General features: G+C 32.7%; 1 protein-coding gene and 1 non-coding gene across 6 annotated transcripts in view; one reads left to right on the top strand and one right to left on the bottom strand.

The window, feature by feature from the left end:
* LOC138716475 (zinc finger protein 385D-like) overlaps positions 1–26,014 on the bottom strand; it is a 93,810-nt gene that overhangs the window by 32,929 nt on the left and 34,867 nt on the right. For 2 of the 5 annotated variants that reach the window (XM_069849598.1, XM_069849599.1), the window contains exons 3-5: positions 22,357–22,452; positions 8,750–8,960; positions 3,279–3,368 (exon numbers count right to left, since the gene is read on the bottom strand). In XM_069849598.1, coding sequence (XP_069705699.1) covers positions 3,279–3,368; positions 8,750–8,960; positions 22,357–22,452 — 397 coding nt within the window. Of the gene's footprint in view, positions 1–3,278; positions 3,369–8,749; positions 8,961–11,764; positions 11,988–22,356; positions 22,453–26,014 lie in introns of those variants that run through there. The other 3 variants (XM_069849600.1, XM_069849601.1, XM_069849597.1) reach the window with 2 other exon arrangements.
* On the top strand, positions 5,069–5,145 carry TRNAC-ACA (transfer RNA cysteine (anticodon ACA)). The gene has a single exon. It is a non-coding gene; the product is annotated as a tRNA-Cys (tRNA).

Below are 26,014 nucleotides of genomic sequence, written 5' to 3' on the forward strand. Positions count from 1 at the left end.
AAGCCACTTCAAATTATTTACAGAACTCTCCCAATGTGGGAAACTGTTAGCACCAGGTATAATGTAAGTTAAATTAAATCTCAACGTCTATGAAAACTGAGATTTTCCCATAATCTGGAGAAAGTATGCTGTCTCCAATATATTTAAAAGGAAATAATTTCCAAACAATCCACAATACAATTTCTTCTCTCATTCTGAACACACTACATATATCAACACTAATAAAGATGAATAGAGATAACATACATTTTAGAATAAAAATAACATATATTTCAGCTAAACATATTATAAACTGAGTGAACAGAAATCATAGGATCATTTGATTGTATCCTGGGTATGGTGAATGTGGAGCTGGCATTTCTCTAACACACAAAGCCATTGTTTGGCAAGCACTTAAGAAGAATAGCAAAGCTTAACCTAGTTGGAACAGTAAAACCTCCATAAAAAGAAATTGAGGGGAGCAAATTTTACGTACTCTGTTATAAGGGGGTAACATTCAGCGACATATTCCCTTGTATACTCACATTTTATTTTTATATATAAAAATTATAACACTGTTAATAGAAATTACAACTTTATTAATACACAGGGTGATTCACGATTGAAAGGTAAAAAACTTAGGATGTGAATTCTGAAGTCATTCTGAGTGAAAATGTTCATATGAATATAGGTCCGTTTTCGAACGGTTGCGGAGATATAGCTCTTTGATTTCACAAAAACTTCCGAGATTCCATTGTACTAATCTGTATTTAGAGACAGATAACGGACAAATTTAAAATTTATATTCCCGTATGCATACATACCTAATATTCTAGAAGTCGGGGTCGATGTTTTCACACATTTTCAAAGGTACCTCCTTCTGCTTCAATGCACTGTTTCGCTTGGGCGTGAATCGTGCTCATCGCACGGGAGAGTTGCACGTGGCTGTTCTTATACTGCATCCAAAATACAGTCGATTAGTGCCTCTCTCGCCTATTCAGCGATGGCAAGCAAGGAACTTCCATTGCACAAACCATAAACATACACAATATCGGCATATTCTGCAGTCGAAAATTTATAAAGCATCTTGAAAAACACAACTTAACACTTCCGATAACTGTACCTGTATAACTACTGTACTGTAGGTAGCTGACTGAACTGCTGTGAACCAATAAGTGATAGCACATTTGTTGTGACATTTGTAATGCCCCACCACCCGGTTTGTTTCTCTTCTCTTATCTACATCGCTCACAATGCAGATTCCAATGTTACGTCATTCATCGGTGACCTTGTATCACGTCAGCAGCATATGGTAATGTCTGATACACATTGGGGCGAGACATTTTATCAAAGAAATGCATCTAGCTCCACCATCGTTCGAAAACAGACCTATGTTCATATGAACTTTTTCACTCAAAATTACCTAAGATAACGTATCCTAAATTTTTTACCTTTCCTCGTGAATCACCCTGTATACTATACCAATAAATATTATTTACTGAACAGGATTCATTCAGCATGCTGTAATGTAACTATAAGTTTTAAAAATATCAACTATCAAATAACACAGGATATATGTCTTGAACAACGCAATTTATTGGCATGTAATTATTTTCTGAAAATGACAATATCTGAATAATCACACACACTCACTGTTAACTTATTCTAATTCATAGTCTGTTACACACTATTCAATTTCATTCCATACTGTGCTTTTCCATCCATGCTTATTACATTAATTTCATGATTTTAGTTATATCGTCACTTGTTTTTCCAGATATTGTTGACAGAATTCATTTTGCAGATATCTTTTTGTAAAAAAGGTATGCATATTTAATTTCTCCCCATTACTAAATAAACAAGATAAACAGTGGTTACTTACAGTTATTTCCCAGATTCATACATTGTTGCGTATACATTTAATAATTTACCCATAACCAACCTAGTGATGATAGAAAAGCATTGGTTCATAAATTTTTAACTCGTCTCGTACAGACAATTTTTAGTACGTTTTTTATTAAATATGCATAATTTTCCAATAAATTTTACATGTAACTTTGTCAATCATTTTTAATCATTATTGTTAATTGATGGTTGTTTTAAACTTTTAAACTTGTTTATTGCAATATGTTTAACATGGATTTACTTACCTTCACATAGATATCTACTTATTAGCCTGATGATGCCCATAATAAGGGCAAAAACGTTCACTAATATGTATTAGTAAAATAACTTTTTGATATTTTGCTACAATAAATAAGTCAAAGACTAAACAATCAAGACTTCACATTTTTTTATTATTTTTTTGAATGTATACGAAATAGTCTTTTAGGAGTCTGTCACTGAAATTTCCCTAGTAATATTATAATCAGTTCTGAAATCGGAAACTGTGTTTTTATATGCAGCTATTTGATTCTTTATCAGCTATTTAACGATGCTGTATCAGAAAATGGTGTTATCTAGCATTAGTGGAATTGGTGATACCGAAGTAACATTCTCACTGATCTGTGTATTGCTTTTCAATTTGACCAGCGTAGTCATAACACATTCTGCATTCAGTCACCTATCCACACCAGCAGTTCACACCTGTGGCGTAACGGTTAGCGAGTCTGGTCGCGAAACCAGGTGGTCCGGGTTCGATTCCTGGTCGGGGCAAGTTACCTGGTTGAGGTTTTTTCCGGGGTTTTCCCTCAACCCAATATGAGCAAATGCTGGGTAACTTTCGGTGCTGGACCCTGGACTCATTTCATCGGCATTATCACCTTAATCCCATTCAGATGCTAAATAACCTAAGCTGTTGATAAAGCATCGTAAAATAACCTACTAAGAGAGAGAGAGAGATCCACACCAGCATCGCATCTCAGTGAACACCAGCTGATTAGTCGTAAGTATTCATTCTGAAGTATGGCCGTTTTCAATTTTAAACACATTATTAAACTTTAATCTCAACATTGTAATTTTTGAGTAACATTATATCAAGAGATTATTCTCCTTACAGATGACCGCTGAAGATAGGACCGCATGTCCCAAAACATGTATGGTTTAAGCATGATTTCTGATGTGTGTTTTAATACTGTAATAATTATATTGCCTTTGTATGTTAAATTTTTTAATCAATTGAATGAAAACACTGTCGAATTAAGACTAGGTTTTAACATGTCTGTTACAAGCATGTCCAACGATATCGAAGTAATATTTTGGTGAGGTAAGTTCAAGGTTTCACCATGAGATTATCTGACATTTGTCTTACAATAATATAAAATACATAATACTAATAACATAAGTACAATATAAAGCACCTTCTTTGCATGTTTTGCTCCTGCAAGATGCGTCTCCAAAACAATCTGTCCTGAAAATTCTAGGCCGCAAATGTCGCACTTGCAAGTCACCTAAAAAATAAAAATCATAAAATCGTATATAATTTTTCAGAGATTAGAACTACAGAAAATATTTCAGTATGGTAAAATTAAACGAACCATTATTACAATTTATAACAAGAATAATCATGTTTCAAATACCGCAAGCATCAATACTGAGGAGCATTACTGAATAAGAAAGAACTGTCCCAAAACAGAACTCAATTAAGATCAAATAACATTTAAAACTGAACGTTTTATTTATCTTAATCAGGCTCTTATTTAATAGATATTGTATAAATAATTATTGATAAAGTACAGATGTGGACAAACTATTAGGAAGACAGAAGATTATGATATATTTTTACAAAATTTGACACTTCAACTTAGACCACAGTTGACATTTTTGCATAAACTGAAAAGTAAAACTTTGTAAAACTGTATCATAAAGATCTTCAATTTTGCTAATAATTTGTCCACGTCTGTAAGTGCAATTTACAAGTACCATTTATTCGAAATGCAGTGGAAAGGGCAAAGCTGATAGTATTCTTAAAGTTGCAGAAAACAAGTCCCCATGCTCTTTGTTTAAAATCCCACAATTTAGCAACTCCTATTTCATAATCAAGTAACAATTATATAATAATTTCGTTACGCAAATATAATTTGATACACGCATACTAACATCTCTATACACTATAAGTATCACACACTGCAAAAGATGTTTCAATCTTTCTTGTTTTTGAGTTAATACAAAGAAAACATACTATAATTTGTCAATGTTTATTTGTGAGCACCACACAGTGAGTTCATTGTTTAACTTGGCAGTGACTGTTCCTTTAATCTATTTTCCTCCAAAGTAAATAAACCCGGAGATGAGAACAGAGCAAATAAAAACAATGCTGCCAGTAACTTTGAAGTTTTGCCGGGTCACTTCAAAATTCACATTATATTCACATTAAGATGGATATCTTGTAAGCACTTCGAGGTTAGTTACGAGTATGTAATGTCTGAAGTCTGAAGCATATGCGTTAGGGTGTTTTTTGCATGTTCATTAAACCTGTTTTCTTTTCAGATGAAAATGTATTCTATGTAAAAGCAGTATTACTCCATATAATGAACAACAAAGTGTTTTTTAATTACCACTCAAACTATAACACCACATTCATATAAAATTACTTCTTTATAACAGAACCAACAAGTTTGCAGTACTGAGTTCTATTTTAGTTTATGACTTAATTTCAAACGTTGACTGAGTAGTATCATAATTAATAATATAAAAAAAAGAATCCTAAAATTTAAATGCAAATTCCAATGCAAAACTGAATAAAAAGCATATGAAAATTTTTAACAAAATTAAAATTATATAGGCCTATACCTATTATTGGAGAAAAATTCGTTCTGGCACTGGGTTTTGGCATAGCTCAGATGGAAAGCGCGCTCAGTGTGTAAAGCTGAGAGGTCCTGGGTTCGATTCCCATGTCAGAACGAATTTTTTTCGAATAATAGATATCTACATGTTGACTACATTTTATAATCTTGATTATTCAATGAGGACAGCGAGGCCTCATATATGAATATATCAATGTTAACAGTAATTCAAAAATTGTTGTCGAAAATGGCCATAAAGTCATTTGAATATTCGCTCCTGCATACATGACTCACAGGTCTAAAATGCAGGTAGTAGGTCATTGATGATACAAAGGAGGAGAGTTCGGTTGGTGCCGTGAATCGGGTCTTGGCATAGCTCAGATGGAAAGAGCACTCAGCATACAAAGCTGAGAGGTCCTGGGTTCGATCCCCAGTGCCAGAACAAATTTTTCTCCAATAATAGGTATCTACATGTCGACGTAAACATATATTCTCGATTATTCAATGAGGAGCAAGGCCTCATATATGAATATATATATAATTATATTTATCAATTTATTATAAAACGAACAAACACCAAAACAAAATTTATGAAAATAAATTTAAAAGCTTTAACATTACAAGTGTTTATTTGTTTTGTTCGGAGAAATCCTACTTTTGTGTGTAGAAGAAGTTTGAATCTGAACTCCTAGGACAAATTACTGACCTTAATGAATTGAGAAGTTAATGTCATTCAAAAGATTATTTTATTATTGAAATTACATGAGAAACAATAACAGAACCCAGAATCTACAGTGATTTACAAATGTAACCACTGATCAAGTTAAACATAAACTTTATGCTAGGATCACTGTAAAAGTGCTCATCTACTCACACAATTTGGAATGAAGAACTTTCACAGCTTACTGTTTTCACAAATATTACACAGCAGTCATCAACATTATGCATAGCTTCATTTAATTTTTTTCTCCAATGGCAGGTACTTTTATTCTTGATTATTCCCATCTAGGAGTAACACGACAAAGATTTAAGTTATAACTTAGTTCTCGCCAAGCTCAAACTGCCTCATTCACATCACTCTCTTGAAACTTATACCTGACCCAAAACAAAATAAATAATTCAGTAGGCCTACATGCCTGCTAGTTATGCAACAGGTAAAAAAAAAAAAAAAGGTAAAGGTATCCCCGTAACATGCCATGAAGGCACTTGGGGGACATGGAGGTAGAGCCCCATGCTTTCCATGACCTCGGCACTAGAATGAGGTGGTGTGGTCGGCACCACGCTCTGACCGCCTTTTACCCCCGGGAAAGGCCCGGTACTCAATTTTATAGGAGGCTGAGTGAACCTCGGGGCCGTTCTGAAAGTTTGGCAACGAGAAAAAATCCTGTTACCACTTGGGATCGAACCCCGGACCTTTCACCAGTCACTTTTTTTTTTTGACAGAGTAGTTAGTAATTACCTCTCACAAGAATTTTATCAGTCTCATCAGTCATTATGTCACCACATTATCGCACATAAGGCAGTATTATACAATAGAGTTGTGGCAACGTCGTAATTAAAATTACATCACCATTAATACAAGGTCACCTGCATAAATATAAATATTTGTGGCAGGATAAACTGATCTCTCTACTGCCATCTAAGTTTGGTGAGAAGATTACTGCGACTAAGGCCATCTAAGTTTGGTGAGAAGTCTTCAGCATTGTTGTCGGTATACCACGGTAGATGAATGTACTTTGCACCAGTAAAGTGATGATGATTAATGAATTGATTAGTGGAATTCCAGCAGAGTAAAAGAGAGTAAACCATGAAAATCTGCTACAAACATCAATTCTGTGATTATAAATTCCACGTGGATCCTCTAAGAATTGAAATGCTTAATTTAAACTAGACTTTATTATCTACATCGTAAAAGTCTCTCCAACAGTTTATGCATTAGGGATGAAAACGGAATGAATCACATACAAAGTTGATGAGATATCTAAATTCACTTTTCAGTGCCAAATATTAACAGCATCAAAATGACAATACAAGGAAAAGCACTGATTCAATATGAAAACGTTATCAGATTACCAGGTAACAATTGGCATTCATACAGTCCTCTTTGTAGACTGAAAACTCAAAAAAGTTTCATATCCATTGTTCGAGAATTAAAACAGAAAATCAATATCCCGAATTTAAAAGAAAACTTACAAATTAAACCAAACCCTTTAACTCTATTAAATATGGAATATAATCTAAATTTAACAGAAGAAATACTGAAATCAGAAGTAAACACTGAAATGCTGAAACAATTGTCTTTAGAGACAATTAATATTAGATACCCTCCACAAAACTGGCTTCATTTATACATCGACGGATCCTTGATCTCCAGAGAACAAGGTGCCGATCCAGGTGTTACGTGCTGTCTCTTCTCACTTTATAGATCTCTTGGATATGGAACAACAAGTTTTGATGGTGAAATCATTGCAATAAATGAATGTCTCAGGAATCTTCTATGCCACATCAATAAATTTAGGAATGCAGTTATATTGTCAGACTCCAAAGCAGCTATTCTATCAATCGTCTCTAAACACACACCTTCATCTCAAACAGCAGAAATAACTAAAATGCTCTCTCAATTATTATCACTCAATAAAAGAACTGTATTCCAATGGATACCATCCCATTGTGGAATCCTGGGAAACGAGAATGCGGATGCTTTAGCAAAGAAGGGCAGCGCTGCTACTTACAGACCTGTTACTAAATCTACGTATTACTCTGTGAAGAGATTTATTAAATCTACATACTTAGACTTCAACAAACAAAATTTGATAACTCAATCCCAAGGGAAAAAATGGAACTCTCTGCATCAAAATCCACAGTTAATTTCCGATTTACCACGAAAATCGTCTGTAGCTGCATTTAGATTGGCAACAGGCCATGATTGTTTGGCCAAACACCTGCATAGAATTGGAATATATCAGTCCCCTAACTGCCCATTGTGCAACTCAAACCAAGAAATGGATTCGGAACACCTCAAAATCTGTGCTTCAGCGGCTAGTCATGATAATATCTTTGAAAAATATTGGAGTGCAAGAGGTCAAATGACTTTATTGTCAAATGCCTAGCATTAGAAAACAACAACAACAACAACTTTTCAGTGCCAAGGGAATATATTTCCTTCCAGATCTCGAAACATGCTTACACACGGATTTGTTTATTGTATCCATAGGTCAATGTTATTACTGTTTACATATCATTCATTTCTTACTCTTCAACATGACCTAGAGTTTACTGTATTTGTTTTCACACCCAAGTAATGCAAGTTCATGCAGAGGTGAGTGTAACAGATTTTTCCAGGATGGAAAAAATGCTAGAATGTTGTATTGCACGTAATTTGAGGCATACAGAAGAACCTTACAACATTCAATCCTTTATTACAAGCAAATCTGTCAGTGTCCTATGCATTATTCAGCTCTAATTCCTATAAAGATAGCTCTGCTTGCTAAACTTCAATGATTCTTCCTGGTATATAAGAGTAAGAATGATGTGAAAATTCTCTAATGGTACCTCAATATTTCTTATACATGCTAACCATTATCTTTATCTATCATCTTATCAGAGATAATAATAAACTTTGGCTTTCAGATGCCCCAACTCACAAAAGGATTCAATACTGCCACATTAGTTGAAGTCAAGGAACATATTAATAGTTTCACTTCCAAACACAAGGGGTTAGAAAATAAAAACATCATCAGATATATAGAAAATATTACTTGTTTCACTATATTAAATAAATCCATGGTATTGACTATGGACACAAATGAAAATATTTCATAGGGCAGAAACTACACAAAATAAAAATAATTTATATCCTGAAGCCTCTCCATTTAGAATGTTTTCAATATAACAACTTACTGATCTTCATTTTTGAAAACTTTACATAACATGTAATTTTGCATCAACCTATTGCCTATCAGTTCACAATTAACCAACGACATTTTTAAGTCCATCTGAGCAAAAACATCCTTACTTTGAACATAAAATTCACATAGAACACTTACAGCCTGCTTCTTTGTGGGCAGCTTTCCCATTATATTATCCATAACTGCTTTGGTCACTGGATCACTGTTGTGGAAATTTGCTGGTGGTAGCACATCAGTTGGCTTGGTTGGAGGACCTGGTGCTGGTGTGGGGGTAGGACCAGTCACCGGAGGCAGTGGCAATGTTGCCACGAGAGGCTGGCTGAGAGGCACGGTGCTTGGCAAAGCAGGACTGCAACACACAAATTATAAATATCATAAATATTATACTTTTCTGGAAGATATCACTAATTATGAAATTAAATTTCCTTTATCATTGGACGTATTATATTAAATATACTCTTATGTAAAACATGTTGAAAGGAGATTAACTGCTATATACGTACTGCCAATGTTAAATTTGCTTATTTAATGATCCATTATTTCAGGAACTATCGAAATTTGATAAAGACACAAGGTTTCTAAGCAAACTAAAGCAGATTTATCAAGAAATATAAGTTGTAAATATATAGCCTATATAAAATATATTTGATACCTTTAAATAATATTGATTTTATTTTGTTACATTTTATATATTTTTTTCTGATCAAATTAATAAGACATATATAACTTAATGTGTGTTACGTTCATTATTCTATTGTTGACGATGTGTTTAAAATTTCATCTTTCTACCATTTATATTTCCTGAGAAAATGGGACATTTGCATTAAAAAAAACAAAAACAAAATAAAATCAACATTACTTAAAAATATGTCATCTATTATCAAGCAGTACATCTCACTTGATATGTGTTAGAGGAACAATAATTGAAGGGTCCAATGGAAAAACACGTTAAGTCCAAATTCAGAAATTTTTATATTTTAATTGAATCTGGCAGTTAAAGTTGAGATCTTTAAGATCTCCAAATCATACAGGGGAAAAACTCACTTGTTTCCATATTATAAGCATAATGGAAATGCTTACACAGGAAGAAACTGTCAGTTCTGCAAGTCTGTGAACACTCTCCTGCAGGGTGCGAATTAAGATTTCTGATGAGGGGGGGGGGGGGGATAGAATCCTAGACTGAGAATACCATATGTAAAATTATTATTATCCTCACTCTATATGGCTCAATGCTTGGTCGCACTGAGTTTCTTGTCTTGCATCTTGATCATAATAATAATTATTATATCCATGAGCAGGCTTAAGATAAGATGTGTAATTCCTAAGTTATTGATTGTTGTCAGCTTGCCGGTGATGATAATACATCAATATCATTTTTTTTTTCTTACTTTATACTTTATGAAGTACATGTACTTGTATTAAAACAATTATATTTTGAGGGGGGGATAGAAGTTATCCCTGGCAGGGATGTTAATACGAATTTATGAGGGGGTAAATCCTCCTACCCACCCCCCGTTAATTCGCACCCTGCTCTCCTGAAAAATTTGCAAAATGTGACTAAACATGTTTCTCCCCTAGATTCTTCAATTGTTTGTACACATTTGAAGTCTGATTAGTGTAATATGTTACCAGTCAGAGATGAACACAATGGCTTACTTGCCTTGTAAGTGATAACTTATTGGTGTCACTTATGAGGTTCAAACCTGTCTTCAGACAGTTGACTAAATAACAACAACTTAAAAATTTAATCTTTTTTTTTTACAACTAACCTAAATTTCCTGATAAATCAGCGTCAGCTTGCTTAAAAACCTTGTATCTCTATCATGTAAAAAATTGAGTATGATATCTTCAGTAGTTCCCGATATAATTAATAATTAAATAAACAAATTTAATATTGGCACATCGGAGGTATGGGGTAGTTAACCTCCCTCTCCTCTTAAATAATGACTCTGTTGTTAATTCTTTGTAGTACTGTTATTTATCAACACTTACACTGGATGAGCAGATTATCTGTGAAATATGAACTCCAGAGGAAGGTTAGCTTGGCCTTAGTCGACATTTCAAGTGATGAGGAGTCTTGCCTAATGGGATATATGAAGCGATGACATAGCAGTTTCTTACAGGAGTGTGTATTAAATACAAATGTTGTTGGTGATTGTATACGGTCTGCTAGAAAAGGAAAAGTGAAATGGAAAATAACATGCCTAATTATTCTATTCTTTGATGATTGTTCATTTATGATTCATATGTTGGTACTGAATGTGCTCACGCTATCAGGAGATTATTAAGAGAGAAATTTCCGGGTGTTTGAGTTTCAGGTCTTACTATGATTCATAACTTGATTAATAAATTTCGTGAAAGGGGAAGTGCAAGATAAGAAACGAAAAAAACGACGTACAGTAGGCCTACTCACAGAAGGAACTAATTGACATTGGACACCAGCTGGAAAATTCGCCTAAAATCTCTTCGGCATTTTTCTCAGCAAATGAGAATTTCCTATACTTCTGTATGAGAGGCCACGAAGTTACTTAAGGTAAAGCTGTATAAAATTACAGTAGTGTAAGAACTTAAACCAGGTGATCCAGTACTTAGAAGTCTATTTTGTGAATGGATTTTGAGTAAAGTGCATGACAGAAAAATTGATCCTAATCTCACTTTATTTTTGAACAAAACCTGGTTTCACTTACATGGCTATGTTATAGTCTGCGCCACTGTTTTTGACGTGTGAAATAAGTAATGGGAACGTTAGGTGCAAGTGTTTTACCTTTGCCACAGTCAGTCTGACAACTGTGTTTGGCAAATGGCTGATGTGACGTGTACAGAAAGTGGTACCATTCTCAGCTACACTAGCAACATGCTCACAAACTGATCACTATACTCTAGGACACACACCAAAAAACGCTGGCGCCAGCTGTAATACGCAAGAAATGTGTGGAAAATAAAGGTAGACAGTTTCAGCATCTCCTTGCATGATATGAATGAGTACATAACTTTTAAAAATAAAAATAAGTAGTATTTTGTTACAGTCCACTCTAGTGTCGTGAGTTTAACTGCAAAATCTTGTTGTCGACTTGCCACAAGCATAAGCTCTGTGGCTGTGAACACATTTCATAGATAATCTGCTCACTCAGAATTTTACATATATTATGTTACCAAGTGACAGATGCAGAATTCTGTAAATGTATAGAACTAGGGCAGTCATTTCCAAGTGGCCAACATGTGATGTCAGAGCACATTTCCCCTCTCAGAGCAGAGCTGGTGGAGCATGTGAGGGAGGGTAATGTTGTGTCCCGGAGATTGTATGTCTGTAAAACGATCATTTAAACGACTTGGAAATTATCTCTTTAGGGTTAAGGGATTGTAATAACCGAAATGTATGACAAAATTATAGCACTGGAACAAAAGCTGTATTTGTTCAAAAATAGATTAAAATTTCTCATTCTCAAAAGTTAACAAAGGCATTTGAATATCTCCTTCATCTGCAAATACTGAAGAGTTCATGGAGACATTAGAAATTTTAATATTGGAATTTGAATCAAGGTTTAAGAATTAAATCATCTGGGTCAGATTCCCAGCTATTTAGTACATCATATTCAGTCGATATGAATAACATTGTTTCAAAACTACAATTAGAGCTTATTCATCTACAATGTGCTAGAGGATTACAGAATGGATAATATACAAATAAAACTAGTTTGTGCGAGTTACACAGAAAATGATTTCCTCTCTTATATAGATTTGTAACGAAGATGCTGAATATATTTGGTTTCAAGGGCAACTTTTATCATATATTAAACCCTGGCAAAGAAGTTAACTATTGGATTATGATTTATAGTGTGCTCTTCGATTTCTTGTACATCACGCAATGGTTCTCAATTTAGAAAAACTGGTAAAAGCAAAACACATTTAAAAATATGGAAGGACCAGCACAAGTATTAATGAGATACAATAAATAGCTCATAAAAATCTTTCTTTTATATACAATATATATATATATATATATATATATATATATATACAAAATTAGTCTAAATTCTTCAGCCATTTGAACATAAAGCTACTAGAAAGCCTAAGCACCAAAACAGTTTGTTGGAAGTCAATTTCTTTCAATATTATAATACCATAAGATATATATCTCATTTTTGTCATACCGGTAATACACTGTTTTATTTTTATTTGCGATTGCACAGTTTAAAACTTTTATTGTTAACTGACAGTATGTTAAATGGATGTAACAGTATGGAGAGAAGTTTATTACATTAATAACCATGATTCATTTTGTGTCTTTAAATAAATACTTAATCTGGAATCAATGCCATCACTTTTAATTTAAAAATAAACAAATCAATATGAAAGGTAAAACTATTCTGCCAATTTAATAAATAAGGAACAGCAGTTCTTAAATACACTACTATTTAAACATCTCCATCCCTTCCACTGCCACTCCCTCTACTTTGCTCTTTTATCTATGCTTCTCCTCTCAAGGAACTCGAGAACAGAGACATGTGATATCACAGAGCCGGTAGTTGGAAATGCCTGAACTAGGGCATAAAATGTATAATATAGCTGTCTGTCATCCATTATCTTCGATGAAATGCTTTATAATATTTAACAAAGGTAATCTTATATTATTCATAATATAAGTGAAAAAAATACAAATATTTACAAAGATGGCACATACTTTCTCATTATAAGTTTCACATGTTTTGCAGCAATTCATTCTTTATTATAGGTTTGTTTCTACAGCGAGTTTGTGATGGTTTGACAACTGTTTGAAAATTATTCCAACCTCAACTATTGCGCATTATCAACGATGATTGGTTTGAAACTAATTTTGAACCAACCTCCATTATGTATACTGTAAAATAATCTACTACTGTACTATACAGAAAATGTAATTAAATTTCAGAGTATATTTTAATAACCAATATAGATAAGTATGGAAATATAAAATATTAATGCAAAAAGTATGAGTGTGACAATCCAATGGATAAAGGTGAAGCACAAGTAATTTGAGATTGGTTTGCGCTTGAAGCACAAATCTTCCTATCAGGAAACGGTTTGGTGACAGTTTGATATGTTGCAAGAATGCGTACTTTTAATCATTAAGTAGAGTTTGAAGTTTCACTGCACGAACAGTTGTCTATGTGTATATGCTCATGATGCTTGCAAATGTTAGAAACTGCTGCAGAAACAAATCTTATGTCACAAATTATATCCAGTTTACAGTTTATTTCCTTGAATTATCATTTACAAGATATACCACAATAAAATTAATTTACTGTGCATTAAGAAGAAAAATTTTCAGTTTATGCATTGCACACAAAAGTAATTTTCTGTAATCCAAAAAAGTAAGAGATCATCACTTCGATCTTAAATTGTCAATATAGGTATGTAAAATTCTGCATAAATTCTCATGATATAGTTCTTCGCATATTCATTTACAAAAGTCGAAATTTTAAATTGATACACAGTCATTTATAATGATCAATAGTACTATGAAAGCAACCTGTTCAAGAGGACAAATATTTTGTGACACATGAATAGGACCACATTTTGCAGAAAGGAACCAATCCACATATTACCTAAACTGAGAAAAATGCACATTAAAGTTAAATTGAGTAATAAATTCACAAATAAATGTAACTACATGCTTATTGCTTTAACCAAAAACGTATCTTCAATCAAAATATGGATCCTTGAAATTATTATTGAGACATTAAATTTATTTGTAGGTTGGTTATTTTCTGCAGAATGGTGTCTAATATGTAAGTGATTTTTAAAACTGTGAAAAGCAGGTAATCATTTATTGCAAAGAATTGATCTAGTCATGGAATCTTACGTAACTTTACATTTATTTGTGGTAAGAAGGGGAATCTGACTATATATTTACAATATGCACAGAAAAGTAGCTTTTTAAATAAAAACAGTCCTTTAAATGCTCAATTTCTATAATGCCTAGGGTTGTATTTAATTTTGCAAAGTAATGCACGTAAATGTTTATCAGCCTTGAAATTTTTGTTTGCAGTAGTTCTCAACTGGAGGCATGTTTTTATAAAAATAAATACATAGTTTCTTTTTTTCCCTATTTCCATATCTGCTACAGTTACGTTAATTTAAAAACGAAAAAGTTGTATATACAGCAAGTCAAACCTAAGTTATCAGCATTCTTACTGAGCCGCTGAAACTTGGCTTTTAAAAACTGCGTACAGTCGGCATTTCAATTATCCACTTGGCTATTAAGATACAAAGGTTCGCTGCAGGGCTCAAAATGGATCGGAGCAGATCAGAATGGTATTCTGGTTCGTAAAATTTCGGAATCCTTTCTATTCCAGCTCGTAATAAAAGGCTATTATCTATTCTGGACTGTTTTAATTTAGCAATTATTAATTATATAATATATTTCAATATTTTTTCAATTAAATTTGAATTAAATTATAAAAAAATACTGATGACACTGGCAGTACTGCTTTATTGTATTATAGCAATCATATAAGCTCTCGCTAAATTATAATATTCTTGTGACATGCCTTTGATATGTTTGATTCTAAATTTAGTATCGCTGAAGTTCTGAATAATAGTGTGACTTTAATGAAATTAAAAGGACCGGGACTCAGCAACACTTTATCACTCCATATACAGCTAATGATCACTGCTAGAAAGCAAGTCAAATTTCTTATTGTTTAAACTGTGATCTAAGAGTACATTTCAAAGACTTCGCGAAACCAAGGTTCTAGTTATAAATGTAGGGCAGGAAATTATTCTCTTTTGTTAATAAAAATATGTGTGTCGAAGTAAATTATTAAAGATATGTACATTTTTTTCCAAGATTTTTTTCGGCAAAATGAAGTGAACTACCGTTTGTGGTTTCCATCTGTGTAAATATAAAAAAGTGATAAAAATTTCCGACGCATGTGTCCGAAAATTTTATATTGATATTGATGTGTACATAAATATTTCATGCGAATACTCAGCATCATCTCACTGATCATTAATTCCGTCATCATTAACAGCACCAGTGTCCATGAAACTTTTTTTTAATTTATTAATTTTATTTTATTTCAATTTAAATATACAGAATAAAGAAATATAATTACAAAACAAACAAAGAGAAATACAAATAAAATAATACAAGCAATATAAAAAGAAGATACAGTAGTATTTACAAAATTTGAGACTGAATGAGCAGCGCTCGTGCTCGGTCGCAGTTCAGATATAATATTAAAATAAAAAATAATAATAATAATAAAAATAAATAAGTAAAATAAAATAGGAACTAAAATATAATTACAGCAGCAATGGAATTATATAATATAATATTAACACTAGAGAAGAATAATATCGCACGTGAAAAGTAGGACTAATATATATTTCAAAATTATAGAATAAAAATATAATAGGCTATAGGTTGATTAATTCATACACATAGGCTATAAATTTATTTAATCAAATTGAAAATATTAACACGTTTCTAATTTTACAGTTCCAATGGTATGGAATGAGCCTACCAGCCATTTCAACAATGTATTGTTATTTCTGCCTAGCCTATGCAACAGGTTTTAAATTACATTAAAAAATTAACCAATTACACTGCTCCGTCGATACAGTAGAAAGCCAATGTTTACCTACTTAGATATAACTCGTGGAGCAAGTCCCCTGCAATCAGCAAGAATCATGTTTAATTCGATCTATGGTAAGCATACCCCTACACAGGTTTGTCTCAAGGGGTACACATCCCACTGATTATGTATGTAAAAATGCTGACATATTTATTTTGTTATACTTATTGATAATTATTGCATTATATTATATTTTGTTTTGCAATATCAACTCTTGTTTTTCCTTGCTTGAATAATATTTTAAGTAATTCATTACTATCATTATTGCATCAACAACTACTGTATAATAATAATAATAATAATAATAATAATAATAATAATAATAATAATAATAATAATAATAATAATAATTTATTTTTAATACAAATCAATCATAGTCTTTTGTTAATTTTTATATAATTGCAATCAGTTTGAATAAAAAATGAATGAATGAATGAATTAATTAATTAATTAATTAATTAACTAACTAATAAACGAAAAAGTAAATAAATAAATAAGCAAACAAATAAATAAGTACATAAATAAATACGTAATAAACAAGTACGTAAATAAATAAATATAAAGAACGAACGAAAGAGAAAAAGAAAGAAAGAAAGAAAGAATGGAATGAATGAACGAATGAATGAATGAATGAATGAATGAATGAATGAACGAACGAATGAATGAATGAACGAACGAACGAACGAACGAACGAACGAACAAACGAACGAACGAACGAACGAACGAAGGAATGAATGAAGGAAGGAATAAAGAAAGAAAGAAATCAATAAAGAAAGAATTAAATAAGCAAAGAAAATAATAAAAATAAATAAATATTATCTTACTCTCCCCAGCAATATCCTTAACATTTGAGCCGTTTTCAGGGCAGTGAATAATATTTACTGTGTCAAAAATACTCAGACGTGAAAGTGTTTATGACATAATTCCTTACAGGTATGCGGGGACTTGGATTCTTGTCACAACAATAGACAATGTTGTAATGTTTTGCTACTTTCTTTAGACTCAAACGCATTCTACTAAATCAGTGGAGCAGTGTATTGCATACTCTAACTTGCCTTCAGCTATAAGACCAATACCTCATGGGGAAGAATTACCAATATCATCGGCCCTTTCAAATTAGCAAGAACTTTCAGAATCAGAAGATAAGATTCAGATAACAGTGTAATGACATTAATATCAAGAGATGAACCATATAGACCAGAAGGAGCACAATAACCACATCTCCTTACACAAGCAGAATTAAATGTTTTAGTGCGTCACTTAACAACTGCCAAGGCAACATTCAGAACTTCTGGGTTCACGACTTCAGCACTGAAATTTCTTGGAAAAGGGCACAAAAATTACCTTTTTCGAAACAAGAATAAACACCTATTACCATTTGTTTTGCGAAGGATGATTCGTGTTGTGCTTATAGTGATGTGAGTGGCTTAATGTCAAAGCTAAATATTGTGTATAATGTTGAAGATAGGCGTTAATTTATAGATTCGTCTAAAATAAGTTCAAAGGCTGCATTACTTCACAACAGTAAGGAACTACCATCTATTCCTGTGACTCATGCAGTTGGTATGAAAGAAACATAAACTGTATCTCACATTCTAGAAGTCATTAATTATAAGAAACATAACTAACATATTTGTGGTGGTTTAAAAGTTGTTGGCCTCTTTCTAGGTTTACAGAGTGAATTCATAAAATCCAGTTGTTTCCTGTGCTTATGGGACAATCGTGCTACAGAACAACATTATGTAGTTAAAGAGTGGGCAGAGATAGAAGAATTTGAATCAGGGAAGCAGAATATAAAACACACGCCATTGGTAAACCCTCCTCCTTTACATATAAAATTGGGGCTGAGGAAAAACTATGTGAAGGGAATAGTCAAAAAGAGGTGAAGACTTCAAATGTACCTGAAAGAAGTGTTTCCCACTTTAAGTGAAGCTAAATTCAAAGGAGGAATTTTTAATGGTACACAGATAACAAAATTGCTTAAAAATCTCAATTTTGATGCTAAGGTAAATGCCAACAAATTTGAAGCATGAATATCATTTAAAGAAGTGGTGAAAGATTCTTAGGAAGGAAAAATTTAGAGAATGGTGATAATTGATCTAAATTCTGAAGAACTACAGGAACTTGAGATACAGAATGTCATAAAAATTCATTTTCTTTATTGACAGTTAAGACATTTTTCCCGGAAAACTTGCCAAAGTAAACATTTTCATCAGGATATTGTAAATATGAAATGTAGATATCAAGATAGATGGAATCCCTCTATTATGAGTGTCTATTATTGATTTCTTCAGCAAGAAGATCCTACTGTGCATAAAATAAATTCATATAAAAAGCTTCAAAACCGCTTCAGGATCCAGAAATTGAAGGTGATGTACTAAAATGATTGTTCTATATCACTTTTTGTAATTTTGTATAAAAGATCAAACAGAAACCTAAAGTTCCGAACTCCAGTCAGGAACATTCAACCCAATATTTGAACAACAAATTCCACAATTTGGGACATCTGGCCGAAATGTACGGCTGACCACTAGGATCCAGAATACAAAGAAGAGGTTAAATGAAAAATACAATATGATTGCGGAGAGAATATGGAACAATGATAAATTTAAAAATAAAGTACAATTTGATTTCGGAGAAACATGAGATGAAAATACATTGAAGAGTACTGAAATGAAGTGAAAAAAAAATTACATCGTATTATACAAGTGATTGTGTAAAATGGATAATGAATCTCTCAATACCATTAGACAAATTTTGTTAATGTACTCATTAGAAAATTTAAGAGAAAGGAGAATGGTTTTGGTTAACTTAAATGAAGTGAGGAATACATAGGTTTACAATTCACTTGAAAGGACAAGGTGCATTAACTCAAAAACTGAGAGTAAGGGAAAAAAAAAACGGATAGATCCGAAATCAGCAAAGCCAAATTTCATGTCAGTTCCTTATTATATATATATATATATGATCGACATCACATTACGAAGCAGATAAAAAAATCGATGGCATTTAAAGAAATGCACTATTATGAAGACTGTAGTCATACATATGAGAACAGCAATATACTATGAAAACTAATTTTATGTAGGTGTATGGTATTAATTACAATTGGTCATTAATAGAAGAAACTATTTATTGCTATGAAGAAGTTCAATTGGTCATTAATAGAAGAAACTATTTATTGCTATGAAGAAGTTCAATAAAGTGTAAATGAAATGGTAGGATCTTTCCTAAACTTTCTATACAATGTAAGTGAAAAGCAAACAAGTACACGTGAAATGTTATATCGATTCTCATTTTTATATTCCCATGTGTTACGAATTTACATTTACGACTTCTATTTAAATTACTGAGATACTACACAATATTGTGATGTTCCTGGCAATAATATATATCAAGTACAATAAAATTCGACACATGCAACAGTCTCAGCACAGTTATCTCACGAAAGACCAACAAACCAACAACCAACTCAATACAACACAATAGCAAATTGAAAGATAAAACTGTTGTAGACTCATGTCCACTTTCCTTCTTCATTAAAAAGTTTCGTAAGTACGTAATTTTGTATACTAGGAACAATAAAGTTGTTGTATAAGAAAATATAAAAATGAACTGTTATGCTACACTGAAGATATACTTGCAGATATTTCAATTAATTTGGAATTTTAAATATAATGATTCTGAGCACTATCAATTCTGAAGTTGGATCTTCATCCACTTCTCGCAGACAGTATCTGTAATAAATTAGTAACAAACTTCTTGAAATTCAAAGTTTAAAATTCCTCAACAAGCAATAATAATCCAAACTTCAAAACAGATACTGATTGTACACCTCTAGGAAAATATATTAAAACCGTAAAACTCTATTAACATTTATTAATATTCAGTCAATATTCTATATCATACACAAGACAAAAATAGTTGGTCACTGAATATTTCCTGGACTTTACTAGATAGAAAGATGGGGACATCTGGAAGGCGGAATTCATTACCCATAATGAATGAATGACAAATAAGGATTATGACAAGCAAAGATGAATTCTGACATGGATGAACGACAGCTGATAAATTTTGCCTGAAATCTTTTCGTTTAAGAACAGAGTTCATTTACTTGTAAATCTACTTCCCTTTCAAAGGCTGCCACACTAAGGACATTATTATTATTATTATTATTATTATTATTATTATTATTATTATTATTATTCATTGAACCATCTAGGGCAAGGGTGGAAGGAAGAAAGAAATAAAGAACCAAAGATTAGGAGGAAGAAAAAGAAAACCTTTTGCTCATAAATTTCCACAACATGTTTATACAACTTCAGCTTACACATATAGCTACTATATAGTCTAAATTAAATTACATTAGTATAATAAAATTAAAGGGACAGAAGTGACAATAATAAAATTACTTATTACTTTGGAATTTTGTGATATGAGGATGATATTATTGGGTAATTTTCAATGATGCAATTGTTAACAGAAATCAAAGTGGGAATCTAAAAATCAATTCCACCTTTCTCTTTAACCCCTCAACCAATGACGTAAAATAAAACTTAAGCCTATAAATAGCTCCAAACCCTGCATGGAATGAGTCTAGTGTTGCATGACTCTACATTGTTACAGCGCAATATTTAAATTTTATTGCACCAAAATAACCCTCAGTGTTGCCATGTTGCCTGCTTTTTTAAGTCAATAAGGAAAAATAAATGGATGAATGTGCACAAGCTCACAACAAACACAATGTACAGTATGTGTCAAACTCCTTCGTTTATACGAGGTCAATGACGCATTATCGCAGTAATGTATTCCCTCCTTCCGTTTTTATTTTTTGTACCTAAAATATTGAAAAAGGAATATACTCAAACATATTTTATCATAGTATAGCAATTCTAACTATGTTACTACATAGGCTGACCATACATACTGTTTTGAACAGGACAGTACTATTATTTCACTATGTCCCAGCAGTCCTGCCATTTTAATAAAAACAACACTTTTGTCTCGTTTGTATAAAAACTTCTAAAATTAAAATATGCTTAAATATTGTCAATCATAACCTAAAATCAATATTGCTTTATCTGATGGACTGATGCACAGTTTTTTCAGAGTGAAAAATCCCTGCATTTTCATAATTTTTGTAATGTAGTAGTTATGTCTTTCTTTGCAAGGAAATACAGCATCCGTAGAAAGAATATATATCTTTTTATCTATATTATGAATATTATACAGTCGAAGGAGAAATTCCAATTATGTGTTGAAGCAATGAGAGCTATGCTAATTGTAGACAAAATTGTGACATGGAGTGTGATAGGTTTTATGACAGGGTATTGAAAAACCGAAATTTTTACGTAAAATAAAATCACCTAAAAATACTCATGGTATGATTGTGGTGACAAGCGGCCTCCCCCTCTACATTAACCTAAAGTTTTTGTGTAAGCCCTGTCAATATTAATTACTGTTGAAGTGCAAGATTTTTATCGGACAAAACATTTTAAACATTTATTATTATTATTATTATTATTATTATTATTATTATTATTATTATTATTATTATTATTATTATAAGAATATAACGAGTCCCATTTTTGTTTCAAAGAATTATGGTCAGCCTACTACTACATCGCCCATTGCTTTATACATTTACATTAAAAATTGCTGTTATAACATCTGCACAAAAACGATTTTTAACAAATAAATAAAATCGAGTTTGAAGACTGTGTAGCCCAAAATTATTGCTATAAAGTTTACTGAATTAAATGAATATGGATAGATGCATATCAAAAACTTAATATTGTCTAGAAGATCTTTCTGTATATTTATTCAAAGGCCATAAGCTCTGTGAACAATCCCTTTCGATCATGAAAACTTTTAACTGCTGCTCATGCATTATATATTAAACTGGTAGCTATAATAATGAAGTCATATTATAAGCCGCTCATGCATTAAATATTAATAATTACTGTAAACACAATAAAGTGTTACGAAAGAATCTACTTCAGCTTCAGGCACATAGCAAACGTTCAACTCAATCTTTAAAATGCTGAAGTCTAGCCTATCCCAACCCAAAACCCTAAAATCAACGACCTGCATAAAATCATGTTAGATCATGCTGTATGATATCACCATGTGTGTGCAGCGACATCTCTGGCACAGATGTGAGGCAGGTCAGACGTCTGCACACTTGTGCCCTTCAGTGGGCTCTTGGGATAAACGACCCACCTAAAATCAAATTTGGATCATGTTGAGTAAACTAACCACTGATGGAAATAAAGCATTTTACAGATTAGCTCAGCCTTCGAAACAAATTTTGTTCTATAACTCATTGCACATAATGAATATTTTCGTTAAACATTAAGGGATTTTGTCAGATCCAAAATTTAATCATTTCCTTTACTCTAAAATAATAATTCTAACTGTAGAAACATATCATGTTCGACATGAATTTATTGACGGTGGTGGTGGTTGTGGTGGTGATGGTGATGGTGGTAGTGGTGGTGATGGCGGCGACAGTAAAAAAAAAAGATATTATTATGATGTCATATGAAAACACGATAGAAGAAAGATTCTGCACTTAATAATGACTTATACAGACCACGCCTTTTAACAATAAAGTAATATGTTAAAAGAGTGTATCGAACAATGAATAATAAAAAAATAAACCTCTTCATAATATGAATTATTACACCATTCCTTCATTCTAAGAAGCTGAATATTACGCGAAGACCAATTATTATTTATCTAGCTAAAATAGTATCATTTTATAATTCTCAAAATGAACATGTACTTAATACTTCAATGAACTAAAACCAAATTTGTAATTTATATACATTGCATGTAAAAAAAACACACACACACACGCACGCACGCACACACACATACAGAGCATTCATTTCAAACCTTCCCAGTCTAAATAACTATAGGCTAAGATCTAAATTGATTTTAATTAAACAAAGAATACGTCAATTTAGATATTGAGGGAAATGCTTAAAACCAGTCTTAACTGATTATTAAGTTTTATCCCCTCACCTCCAGCTATCCCCACTTTGAAATTTCAAATGGCACCCTTATCTTGTGATACTTAAATACGAAAGGATATTCAATTGTTTATACATCTCATTCATTTGTTTTCGCATTTTTTGTTTTCTATCGTCGCCTGGCAACCTGTACTGCTGTTATTGTCAGTTGATTGTAGGATGAAAACAGTTTATTTTATGTAATTTCCTAAATTTAATCAATAAGGATGATTTCTGTTCTCTCTTGAAGGCTATACATCATTTTCAAATAATTTAATACACAAACACAATTATTACATGAAATGCTCCATAGTCTTTGCAGCTTTATTCTCTTCAGCTCTAATCAACAACAACAATCCAGGTTGCCAGGTGACGATAGAAAACAGAAGATGTGAAAACAAATTAATGAGGTGTATAAACAATTGAATACTCTTTCACATTTAAGTGTCACAAGATAGGGATGCCATTTGAAATTTCGAAGCGGGGGTGGATGGGGGTAAGGGTATGAAAACTAATATGCAATTAAGACTGGTTTTAAACTTCCCCCTCAATATCTAAATTGACGTGTTTTTTGTTTAATTAAATCTTATTTGAATTAAATAGTTATTTAGCCTGGGAAGTTTTGAAATGAATGCTCTATGTATATACATGTGCGTTTGCATGGAATCCTGAAATTTTTTATGGAAAATTGTGTAGACACCTGAATTGAACACTTTCTGAAAGAATTACTGGAATCGAATGTGATTTGTAGGGCGATCCATATTTATGTCCAGCTTTTTATTCATTTACCACAAGTAAATGAATTAACATGACAGAATCAAAATAGCATAAACTAATAGTCCAGTCATTAGGATTGCTTAAAATTCCATCAATATTAAAATTCGATGTAAGCACCAGCAATTGCTGTGCATTTTTCTAGACGTGGCTGAAGTTCTGTACTGCTCTCACAAGCAGTTCATTTGGTACTGGCCACACTCCTCTCGTCTGACCCAGAATGTGTCGCAAAAGGTTACGTTCCTCTTGAATCCATGCTAGTATAGACTCCACAAAGTCCATTCTGATATCACAGTCCTCACATGACAGAGCTTGCACAAAGTGTGGCTTCCATGGCCGCCAATTCATTTCCTTTAGCACCCGCTGCACGGACCCATAGGATACACCAGATTCCAGCTAGTACTGTCAAATGGATTTTTTAGGACTTCTCTGGAAGGCCTCAGTAGCAGCTGCTTTGGTCTCCTCTGTGATCACTGTTTTCGGTCGGCCAGCACCCTTCTGTTGTGTAACTGAACCAGTGTGAATCAAGTTGGTGTGAAGTCTCTTGATGGTCTTGTAGTCCAGCATCGCATTTCTTCCTTTCACCATTCTTCATCATCTTTGCACCATAATTGGGGACTGTCACATCTCCATTCGAGCAGTAATTCGTGTTCGATCATACACAGTCTTGTGGCCATGGTTAATGTTTTAAGATTTACACCTGATTACATTAAATGTTTCGGACCATACTGAGAACACAATAAAGTAAAATAAAATAACAGCTTCTTCTTTGCTTTTAATGGTATGGAACACACTATATTTTAGCGGTGGAATGGGTCACTTCACCTGATTGGTTTCGCTACTACAGTGTAATAAAAAGCTGGACACAAATATGGATCGCTCTGTATATATGAGGTGTGATCATTAAATTTCGAGACTGTGTCTGTTGTGGGCGAAGGGATCACGTGATTGACACGCGTGCGCAGCAGTGACGCTAGATGAACTTGAAGAGAAGCGACACAAAGTTTCAAAGCGCTACCTTATCCTGTCGACAATATGAGTGAAACGTTCTGCATATATTAATTCGTCATATAACATTAGACTTTACTTTTGTAATTGGAAAATGTTACAAAATGTTATGTTTTATTTAACGACGCTTGCAACTGCAGAGGTTATATCAGCATCGCCGGATGTGCCAGAATTTTGTCCCGCAGGAGTTCTTTTATATGCCAGTAAATCTACTGACATGAGCCTGTCGCATTTAAGCACATTTAAATGTCATCGACCTGGCCCAGGATCGAACCCGCAACCTTGGGCATAGAAGGCCAGCGCTATACCAACTCGCCAACCAGGTCGACTTGTAATTGGATGTTAGAACAAGTCAAGAATAGGGAAACTGATCCAAAATCGATTCTCTTTTTAGATAAAGTTTGGTTCCATCTGCATAACTAGGCTGCATCACGTAATAACAGATATTGATCAGTAGACAATCCAAAAATCGTGAATAAGTTTCCACTGTATGATGAAAAATAGGGGTATGGTGTGCCATCAGTGCTCATAGAATTATTCCACTTTTTTTAAATATGAAACAATCAACAGTTCGAGATACATTAAGCCACATTTTAGAACTGTTGAGTGATGAATTAATATGTGCATAACGTTTCATGGCGTATTTTCAACAGAATAATGCCATAGCTCATATTAGTAATGTATTCATGACAGAATTGTGCTGAGCTTTGCAGAGGCAAACAGAAGCAGTAGCATGACTGCTGTACATCATGCCAACATTCACTGAGAAAAGTGTGTCTGCGTGTCTATGTGTATGCAAGGAACTTAGGCCTAAAGTTTCATTAATTCTATGACATACTATATTATACATGATGACAGCGAAACCTTTAGTTTTATAAGTTGTTTCTGCTCTTATTATTAGGCCTATAATAATAATAATAATAATAATAATAATAATAATAATAATAATAATAATAATAATAATAATAATATTATTATTATTATTA

The sequence above is a fragment of the Periplaneta americana genome, chromosome 16 (genome assembly GCF_040183065.1).
Source record: "Periplaneta americana isolate PAMFEO1 chromosome 16, P.americana_PAMFEO1_priV1, whole genome shotgun sequence".
Taxonomy (NCBI): domain Eukaryota; kingdom Metazoa; phylum Arthropoda; class Insecta; order Blattodea; family Blattidae; genus Periplaneta; species Periplaneta americana.